This window comes from Pterocles gutturalis, unplaced genomic scaffold, assembly GCF_000699245.1.
Source record: "Pterocles gutturalis isolate BGI_N339 unplaced genomic scaffold, ASM69924v1 scaffold10094, whole genome shotgun sequence".
In the NCBI taxonomy this organism is placed as follows: Eukaryota; Metazoa; Chordata; class Aves; order Pterocliformes; family Pteroclidae; genus Pterocles; species Pterocles gutturalis.
The window spans coordinates 1-11,388 of NW_010133236.1; the positions used below are offsets into that span (position 1 = coordinate 1).

An 11,388-nucleotide genomic window follows, 5' to 3' on the forward strand; every position below is an offset into this window, starting at 1 on the left:
CACATCCACTGCACCACACAGCTTGGTGTTGTCACCAGACTTGCTGAGGGTGCACTCAATCCCACTGTCCATGTCGACGACAAAGATGTTAAATAGCACCGGTCCCAGTACCAATCCCTGAGGGACACCACACATCACCAGTCTCCAGTCAGACATCAAGCCGTGGATCGCAACTCTCTGAGCGCGACCATCAGCCAATTCCTTATCCAGCAGGTGGTCCATTCATCAAATCCAGATTTTTCCAATTTGGCCACAAGGATGCCATGCGGGACAGTGTCAAAATGAGCAAGATGATGAGCAAGATCATGAGCAAGAAAAAATTGTTCAACCCAACTTTCCTGTATGAATTGTTGGGAATTGCTGGCGTTTGAACAGAAAGCAATGTACTGCTCGCACTGTCAGGAGGCAATCTTTAGGTTCTTTCTAAAAGCACCACAGTGGTGTAAATGGTGTGACTGCTTAAGGATTGAAAGGACAACAGAGAAAAAGCATACACATCTTGTAAATGACACGTGTGGCTTCAGTTATTATCATTACACCTGTAACCTATTCATCGTTAAGACAACCACACACCCCTTTGACTGGAAAATACGTTGAAGACAATAAAACAACTTTTAAACACTTTGCTTAATACGCATGATGCCTTTCCTTAATGTTCACAAGAATTCTGAATTTTGGATCTTTAGAATACCCAAGAGCCCCTTTTCAACTAAAGTTCATTAAATCCTCGTGTTTGTATATTTCTTAGATTTCTGTATCACAACTCCATGTATTCCACCTCTCTGAATACCTCTCACACTAAATGATAACAAACTGGTTTAGTATAAGATTAACCGATGAATTTAAATACATGAAAGTCAAGAAGTTAAAATTCTCATATTTACGGTTCCACAAACTGCAGCAATATATTACGATTACAATCAAGTTGTCTATCAAATGTATGTCATTTTATACAGAAACCAAAATTTTTATTCCCTGATTTTGAAATCATTGCACTCTGTCAGTAGCTTATTTTTATGTGATTATCATTAAAATTTTTTTATTTTATTTTTGCAAGCCTCCAGTTTACCGTAAAATTCATGTTTTCATAAATGCTGTGAGAGCACAGCATTTAAAATATGTTACATTCAATCCTTAATGGTACCAACAGTTTAGAATGAAGACAATCAAGTCAAACATCATAAATGCAGAACAGTATTTTTATTTAGTAAATGGAGAGTACTAAAGCACAAGATTTTGCAAAATTAATTTTTATACCAGCCAGCAACAAACCAGGGTAAGTGGCAAAATTAAAGTGAAAAAATGTTTTACTACACTGTAAAGCATATGGAGACTACACTACTGCTTTTAGCAAGAGAAATTTTATTCCCTGCCATACACCTCACAGTAAAGTAAGAAACAAATAGAGGTGATGGAAAGGAAACAGCTGGAAAAATGTAGAACTTCTCTCATTTAATTCACAGCAACTAACCCAAGGGCCATAGCTGGCAAGCGTACAACTTACAGTTATGGCACACGTTACAATATGCAGCAAACACCTCCTTCAGACATACCGCAATCAATATATCAAAAAACCTAACAACACAATTGGGGGTGTCCTGCTCTTAGAATCACAGAATCATGGAATGGCTAGGGTTGGAAAGGACCTTAAAGATCTAAGTACCCAGGTGCACTAGTAATGGAGCAGTAAACACAGTGATAAGCTACCTTGTGCTAGAAAAGCCAAAACCTACCAGAGCAAGGGAGAATGGAGATCTAGACACTGTCTGACTTAAAATCCAAGGCAGCATTAGCTTGCTCTCTGAAAGAGGGTAACAGATTCTTGCCAACAACTACGATGGCATTCAGCCACTTAGGGATCGCAACTGGAAGGCTCACCTTTACGGGAAAGGGACACACTATTGCATGGGACCTGTCCTTCGACCAGTAGCTACAAGTAGAGCAAGAACAGCCCCAAGGGAGGAAAGGGAGCCTTGTTGTCCAGAAGAAGTAGGCTTGACTCAAGGGCAACATTTTCAGGGCTAGTGAATAACTTCACATTAAATATGAAGGTGGCCGCCATAGAAAAACCTTTTCCAGTCACCTGAAAGGTTCTGTGGTAGACAGAAACTTCTACTTCAGCACAACACAAAGGCACAAGCCAAGGGTATAAGAGTATCCCTGTGAAGGAAAACAGTTTCTATAAGAGTCAACAAGGAGAGAGAAAATAAGGTCTTCAGGGAAAGAATAATCAAATTACCAATATCATCATTATGTGGGTCCCTAGGTGGGATACCAGTAGTGTGCGAAAGGAGTGCATTTCCTTCCAAATAATTATCAGAATAAACTAGCAATTTAAATCTTCTGAATTAATCTATTTTACTTTGTTGCAATAACAACAAAAGAAACACACACATTGTACTCTTTATTTCAGTGGGACTGTAAGGAACCTTTGCCTGTAATACTTTAAAAAGAAGAATGGCAGCAATCACTTTTAGACAGATTTTGAACTACTAAAATTCAAGTGACGTTTGAACTATGGAACTATTTTCCTGTGGAGGAAGGACAGCTACCATCTTACCTTTTGTAGGGACAAAGGTTTAAAAACTGAAGAAAATGAAGAAGTGATCTTTTGCAGATTTTTTTTAAAGCACTCCTCTAGAATAAAAAACAAATTTGCCTTCATTTTATTCTATAAAAGCAGAAGATCATTTTTTTACCACAATCATTCTGCACTTTAACATGAGTAACTCTACAATCATTAAATAAATCTTACAGAAAAATTTTCAAGGAGCTCCACAGCTTTAGTTTTTAGATGCACTGACTGTATATAATGTTTGGGGAATTCTCAAATAGGCATTCATAACTAACATCAAAAGACACTTTCATTCAAATTTTCTTCTCTTATGAGTTAATATTAGACTGTGCTAGGGAAAAAAAAAAAAATCTATCAAGCTTCTATAAAACTAATACTTAGTAGTTTACTGAATCTCAAATTGAACATATTCTGCACATTACTTTCCAAAAACTTCACAGACAGAGGAAGGAATTCTGCAAGCATACCAAGACACTTAAATTTAGGGGTCTAACACTTGTTATAGTCAATGAAGACCTGACCAATGCCCTCAAAGGCACCTAGAGTGTGATTCAGCTCATCATAAATTAGGTTAACTGAATTGCTCTCTAAGCAACTTTGACAGTACTGATTAGCTCTTCAAAGGACTGCAACAGGAGTTCAGGAGTTAAGAGTACATGCTGACACCTAACATAAGGCACCTGAACCTGAGGACAGAAATTCCATCCTCAGTTTCCTAACTGATGTTAAGCAAAGAATTGAACTACAGCTCAGTGCATGAAAAACGCTGTTTTGAAAGAATTTTCCATTCAGCATCAGAAAACAAATGCAGAGTAGGAAATTAAGAAAAGCACCTCCTACCTGAAAAGGCATGCTAAACAGCTCAAAAAATTTTTCAAATTATGGGAGCTAAATAAATTAAATAAAAGCCTTTTATGCTTTGAAGAATGAAAGCCTACCTTCTTTTAATTTCAAGGATTCAAGTAGCCTATCTAATTTTCCTGGGAAACCTTAAAAAAAAAAGTGAAGCACTAAAAAGGTACAGGATAACAGAAATGCTAAAAAAAAAACAAAACACCTTATTGATGAAGAAAACAACAGGTTTTGTTTTTTAACAAAAGAGGTACGCCTCTCTGTGTTAGTATCTCAGGAGAAAGAGCAACACGCAATACAGCCTCACCTTCCGTAAGGCTGTTAAAATTCCATACATTCACCTTAGAATTATTCTGGAAGTATTTATTTAAAACCAGACCTCCTACATCTACAACACACACATAGACTAGAAGCAATTATCAAAACAACAATTAGAGTATGTTTTAACTTTAAAGTTTCCCCGTTTCAAATTATCAGTGAAAATTAGGAGAAAGTTCAAGGCTCGCTGTTTTCACTTACATCTAAATGCCATGGGCAATTCCTTTGTCTCCTCCTCCCCATCTCTCTGCCTTTTTGGTACGGCAAAAATATATGTAAAAAGCCCTTTCCTTTTAGAAGACCTCCTATTCTCATGATCTTATATCACAGTTATGCAATCAAATTCATACACTGAAACAGGCAAGTCAAAAATACATTTCATGTAATATCCTAAAGCTCCGAAAATACAATCTATAGCTCCAGTATTCGCACACTGCGATTCATTATATAGCTATCTGTAGACCACGTCCTGTGCTGTAGTTGCTTATATTTGCTTTGCTAAATTAGACAGATGTTTCACCACTAAAAAGGATCCATATAGTATTACAAAAAATTACCCGCCAGAGTTCAAAGGCTTTTCTTTTTGAAGAAAACAAGTCAAATTTAATTAAAAGCAAAGCATATGTTTTCCTCACGCAATGAGAATGAAGAGCTGTATTACCTTCATGCACTGTTATTCCACAGTTGTCACACTGGATTATTTCATCAGCATCTTCACTGTTATCTCCAAGACAAACGCAACAAATCAAAATATGGTCCATTTTCTGGGAACTCCAATTTTGAGACTTCTCAAGGATCAATGAGTCCTAATATTGAAAAATGAAGACACATTATGCCAGGAACTTCAATTTTACTTCAAACAAAACATCTGCTATTTGCTCACTTTTGAGCAACAAGCAAAAAAAAAAAGCTGGAAAATTATTTCACAAGTTAAAAGCTTCTTTTGTTGTCAAAACATTTAAACACTCCATCCACAAATGTAAGAGCCAGGAGAAAGGATGGATATAATCTGATTTCAATACACATTTGGATCTGTTAAGATCCAAAGGCCAGAGAAGGGTCATATTTCCTTAGACAGAATCATATATGTCTTTAAACTATTTACGTTGTAGATGAAGGTGTAAATACACACACCTAAGTAACCATTTGAAAGGAAAAAAAAAAACCAAAAAACAAAAAACAAACAAACAAAAAAAACAAAACAAGGCCAAAGGTGACCTTCAAATGCCACAATATTCAGAAGTGTTGCTTCATATTTGTTAAAATTTGCAACTTCCAAAAAAAAAAGTCACATGGATCTGAAAAATCTGAAAATAAACAGCTAATGGAAGCCTGCCAAGTCTTAACTTATGTAAAATACAACAAATTATCAACACTGTTCTATTTTTCTAATGCAAATTTATATGTCTCTATGCAAAACCATATGATTTATTAAAGCTATAACAACTTATTTTCTTCTGATTATATACAGGAGTAAGGATTTGCAGAACAAGTACATTGCTCCGTTTTGGAAACCTTCAGTATTGAACTACACCACTTAAAAAAAAACGGGGCTTTTAATAAGGAATTTCTCTAAGGAAACACAGACAAATGTTTCACAAACCAAATAAAGCTGTATGTAAATTTTAATTTTTTCATAAACACCACCCAGGCTTCTCATTATTTTCATTGTGAGGTATAGCCACTGTCTCTTCTGCAAAGTTTCACAGCTTCCACATGTTTTATTTGTATACTAAAAGCAAACACTGAGCTTCATTGCTGATATGAAGACATATAGGGATGTGTGAAATTAGGCACACTAGTGAAAAACAAACATTGCAGGATAAAGAAACAGTAATCGCTTCAGAGCAGAGGCTGACAACTCAAGCCTAAATAGCATCCATTCAGAATATTGATCTCAGAAAACTCAGATCTGAGGATATTCCAAAACTGCTGTTGTATCCTACCGGAAAAAAAAAAAAAAATTAGGTGGCAGGTGCCCCCTCAAACATCTTTTTCTCACTTCAGCTCCCCATTTATGAATTAAAACATGGCATCAATACCGTGCCTGTGTAGCCTAAGCAGACAAAAAGTATCATGAATAGCTGAAGTAGGTATTCTTCCTCAAGGATCTTAAAATTCTCGCACTGATCTATGCAACTATTTCATGACAGCCTCTCAATCCGATACAGTAAGTCTCCACACAGAATTTTCAGTGAATCACTAATGAAGTCTCTTTGTACTTTAGATTTATCTGGGCCCGTATTTGGGGGGGTAAGGGAGGGAATCTTTGCTTGATTTTAAAACAAGACAAAGGGCTAAAGTAACCTCACAACCCAAAACTGGGCTCAAATAGTTTACCTCAAGTAACAGAGGTGGCTTGTTATAATATTTTTGACCTAGGAAAGGTCAAACACATATTTCTAGCAGTTAGGAAACGCTTCTGCATCTCTCATCCATTTTCTCTAAACAATATAAGGAAACATGACCTATAAAAAATCCCTCAACTATAGGTAAAAATGAAAGACTATAAAACCATTCACACGGTCATGCCTGCTTACAGGAAGGCCACTAATTGTGAAAAATACAAGATTCTCCCCTGCAGAGTTCAGACTTACAGATCATATCTTCCAATATCCTCTTTTCAGGACAAAGCTGCAAAACATTTTGAGGAAATCAAGAATCTTGCACATTTTTTTCCAAAATACTGTGGCCCGTCATTACTCAAAACACCCACTTTTAGTTTACCAGTCACATTACAGACAGAAAAATGGCAGTGGATACTTCCGAACTAAAACAGCCTAATTGTGCAATGGCACAGGCTTCTCAGACGCACCTCACAACTCTGCAAACATCAGCTTTTTCTGACACTACCTTTGACTTAAGCTGTTATTTGGCTTCAATAACAGAAGTCTGAAAGAAACTTGTGATCTCTACTGTTACAGAAGCCCAAGGTCTGGTAATTTAAAAAAAAGGAAAAAAAAAATCCCAAAACCAAACTATTACTTTAAATTAAATAAACAGAATTGCACTGTAAAACCAACACTGAAATAACACCAGCTGTTCAGGCAGTGAGAACATATGCAAACATGGAGAAAAAAAAGAAACAAGCAATGATGGAAGGGCATCAAATACAGATCTAATGTTAGGATCCTCATCCATTATGATTTACCTTATACGAAGACAGCCAACAGGTCAAACAGAGCAGCAGAGTAACTTAATTTTCTATGCAGACACGGAGAATGAGTGATCTGGAACATATGCTGCTCTCCTCTGCTTAGTCCATGTAAGAACCTGAAAGACCCCATCCCAGAAGCTGACCCTACTTGTCTAAAACATAGGAACTTTTATGTAGAGACAGCAACTGCTGCCAACTCCTGAACAAGTCCTGTTCCCTACTCAAGTGAAAGAAAGCATATCAGCTGAATCACTGTGTAATTCCCATTTCTGTGGTTTTAATTAAGTGAGCATTTCAAGCTATATGGCTCTATACCTCTAACTTTAAAGGAATAAAAAAAATTAAAAAATAACCACCTCACTGAGAACAGAAGAATTCCATAAAGCAGTAGCAATTATAAAAACAGAAAAGCACCATTTATCTACTAATGAAGCTTGACCCTAGAAAAAGAAAGCTGAGTTTTTCTCCTGCGCTTAATACAGTAGAAAAGCAGTATCTCATTACAGCACTGGTTAAAATACTGTATATGCATACCTCAAAATATTATTGTAAAATGTAGAAAAAGAAAATAAAATTACACAGAAACAAAACAAAAACAACTCACCCTCAACATGCCCCCAACACCCACCCTCAAAAGTAAGTAAAAGAAGAATGCATGTTAAGGACACTACTACATGTTCAGAGTCTATTACCTGAACATTCTTCATAAATTAATTATGCATTCAGACATCTGTTTTTCTAAGAACTTAGCTTCTGCGGTATAATGAGAGTTTTCTAGACTTGTCTGCTAGAGATGATTTTTTTTTACTAGTTTAAAATATTGTAGCAGTGGAGAGTAAACTGTTTTAATACACTTGAGTATCAATCTGAAAATTAGTCTACAACCCAGTCTAAAGACACTCACTATTTTAAGACTTCTTGTTAAAGACCTACTAACAAACAGTACTTCGCTTTACATGAAGTAAAGATAAATTATCAGTTACAAAATTATAACTTGAACTTCAAATTTTCAATTTTTCATTTTATCTGTTGATCAGTGTCCTAAATCCAAGGCAACAACAGACTCTGAGGACCATACATATTAAGCAGCTTTGCTCAAGTTACACCAGAGACAGCTCTGGGTTTCTGAAACAGGCCTAATTTTCCAAACAATGGAAATTATGGATATATTCAAGAATCACCCCTAAGAACAGACTCACATCTCTATTCTGATTTGGGAAACAACTCTGAAAGAAAATTGCCTATCTCTAATTGAAGTTCTGATCATCGGTATTGGTAGAGCACTTTCAGCTCTGGAGCCAAGAAAATACAGGTAACAACACCAGAATTACAAAGCTAGACAATGAAAGATGTCTACACAAAAAGTAAAAAAAATTCTAGAATTATGCGGGTTTTTTTTCCCAATCACAATTATTACTAGTAATTATAATGACACAGCTCATCCACAACCATATATATATAATACATGACACAGTATCTGAGACAACTGATTCTTCCAAATACTTTGTATAGTTCCCTGTCATTTTACACATCAAAATAAAGATGAAGTGGAACAGTATAACTTTAAATAGTGTCGTAACACTATCACTTATCAAACGTTATGTTGACATTGCAATTATTTCCTGAAAATTGGGTGTACATTTTACAGCAATTCTTTTTACTTTGTTCAAGATTTTGCTACTGCAAGACATGATCTTAATTCTTCCACAAGCACAACTTTTAAGGTAAGCATAATTGTGCATAGGAAAAAAAGTTGCATTATTAAACTGTTAACATCATTTTCACATTCTGCAAACAGAAGATATTTAATATAATAATAGTTCCCAAATGCTTGTTAATACTGTAAATTACTTCATTTGTGAGCATTATAAGTAAACCCAACATAACTATGATTATCCTACTTTATTTTAAAGCCAGTGTGCATATTTCTTTACTTAAGAATTCTTCTACCAGTGAACTTAGTGTTCAGACTTAGATGCTTGTGACAAAGAAAGCCCAGGATAAAGAATAACCTATCACTTAGCTATTTTATGAACACGTCACAGACGCTTTTAACTTAGAACATTACAGATATGCAACATTTACACTAAAACAGAACTAGAAGCTTCAGTAATACATGCTGATTTCCATACTGGACCTCCTATTTGCTTTAGAACTAATTCAACCCCCCCTAAAGCCAAGAGGTGTCTCTCTACTGACTTCAGCTGCATTAAATTGGCCACATGGCCCAAGCAAGGTTATTTAATATGCAGTGCCTATTTGGCACAATTTTACTACTTCAACTATTCCTGTAAACACAATTCCAGACAACCAGTTTAACTTTCCAAATTAACAGAATAGCTACAGGGGAGTAGTTTCCATTTGTCAACAGATATATTATAGAAAGTTGGTTGCACTACCTCATTACTCTTGCTTTGTGAAAGAGCCAGGCTATCATTTGTCAATTCCTCATCATCTGCATTATTCCTGTTAAGAACTTTACTCTTCTTCTTCTTGGATCCTCCATCACTAGCCGTGCTGCTATTATCTTCTTCATTAGCTTCCTCATCATTGTCATCCTCATCACTTCCACTCCCATCATCTTCATCATCCTCATTATCTCCATCACTCCCCTCTTTTCGCAGTGCGTTTTTTCCTTTTTTTTTCTCAGCAGTAGGCCGCCAGTCATTGTCATCTTCACTATCATAGTCATCCATATCATTCAGTTCTTCCATCGATACAAAATCCAGCAAAGGTCGGTTCCTGCGCAAATTCCATTTTTTTGGTTCATTTGTTTGCTCATCAGGCACAGCATCAGGTTCAGCTGCTTTTTCTTTCTCTTTCTTCTTTTTTGGCTTTTCTTCTTCATCTTCTTGCTCTTTCTTTTCAGTTTTAATTACCTCTTTGTCTGCTGTTGGTACCTCTTCTTCAGCAGAGCTTTTAGGCTGTTGTTCTTCTACTTTCTCTTCTGCTGGTTCCTCCTCCAATATATTTTCTTCTGATTCAGTACAGGAACCTTCACCACTGTCCTTTGATGCATCTTCACTCCCATGACCACTTCCTTCAGAATCTGTTGAGCATATGAAAATTTAAAAAAAGTTCCGACACAAAAGTACCCCCAAAAATAAAATCTGTTGAAGCAAGTTTGGACACATGGTGGTGTCCAAATATTGCTATTTCAAGTGGTATGTTGAGAATCTGTTAAACATGAGTGCATTTTAAGATGAAAAAAAATAAATATGGCAGAATTTATTAAATGAACATTAAATGTTCCTTTGATTTGCAGCTCATATTAACAATAAGTAGTAGCACAGAATAATTTCCATGTGAAGACACATCTTAAAGAAAGAGCATTCCAGTTTTTAACTTCTGGAGGTGTTTCCTAAATCTTCAAAATAAAATACCTATCCAATAGAAGAGAGATTTTAAATTACAAAGTTAAGAGTTTATGTAACAAGTACTAACAATAGCATGGATAATCCCCCACCTTCATTTTCAGTAAAGATTTTATTTTTTCTGGGTTTGGGGACTCTTAATTTCCAGTGTTATTTCACTTATTAATCCCACATAAAATATGCCCCATTCAATGCTGCAGCTGTACAACAGTGCAGAAATTCTAACCTTACACCACTCGTATGGTATTGTTCTGTGCCTAGTCACTACTTCCATTAATGAACACAAGCCAATCTGTTCAGTAGAAAAGAACAGAAGAGGACTTATATGGAAAAAAAAAAAAAAATCACAAAAATAAGGTATCTGTACTATCCACATAAAAAACATTGAAAAAGATGACAAATTAAGTTCTTAAATTTTATAAACACTATCCACCTTGACCATCTCTCACATTCATCTACTACTTTTCACTTACAGTATTAGTTTTAAGGAAAAAAAAACCTGAGAAAATTTTTTAAAATTAACAAGAAAATATAAAGTTCCTTGATCCAACACAGTGATCAACTAGGCAATGGCTACAGTTTTCAATTCATTCAGGGCCATCACCAAGTTATTGATGCACTGTCACATAGACGCAAAGAAGAAACATGCCGATACTTGCAAACCAAAAAAAATCCTAAATCACTTCAGTTACCACACAAAAAAATCCCCACTCAACGTCACCTCACACAGAGAATTTCTGTGCGCATCCATCTCTGTATAAAACCAAACAGTGGAGGCAGTGTGCTACATGCTTCACATGACATTTATTTCCGCCCCACAGAACGCTGCCGATGACTACCCAGTAACTCAGTTATTACTTCAATACAATGGTCAGCTTTGTCTTTTCCTGCATATACCTGTATGTGGAAGTATTTGATGAGGAGACTATATAAATCTCAAACAAAAAAAAAAAATCCATCAGCACCACTACTAGTGAAGGGGACATTAATGTTATCAGTCCTCTTACAAGCTAATAGAAAGTAAAACTTTCCTGCAAATATTCTACCCTCTACAGAGCCAAGGAAAAAAAAAAAAAAAAAAAAGGGAAAGGAGTAAAAAAAGTTTTTTACCT

At 35.8% G+C, this 11,388-nt stretch overlaps 1 protein-coding gene across 1 annotated transcript in view; it reads right to left on the bottom strand.

Moving 5' to 3' along the window:
* Positions 1 to 3,734: 3,734 nt before the first annotated feature.
* The window catches only part of LOC104467393 (PHD finger protein 14-like), a gene marked incomplete at both ends in the record, with an annotated part of 16,420 nt that continues 8,766 nt past the window's right edge, over positions 3,735 to 11,388 (bottom strand). The window contains 3 exons of the mRNA XM_010081159.1: positions 3,735 to 3,833; positions 4,407 to 4,551; positions 9,302 to 9,951. Coding sequence (XP_010079461.1) covers positions 3,735 to 3,833; positions 4,407 to 4,551; positions 9,302 to 9,951 — 894 coding nt within the window. The remainder of the gene's footprint in view (positions 3,834 to 4,406; positions 4,552 to 9,301; positions 9,952 to 11,388) is intronic.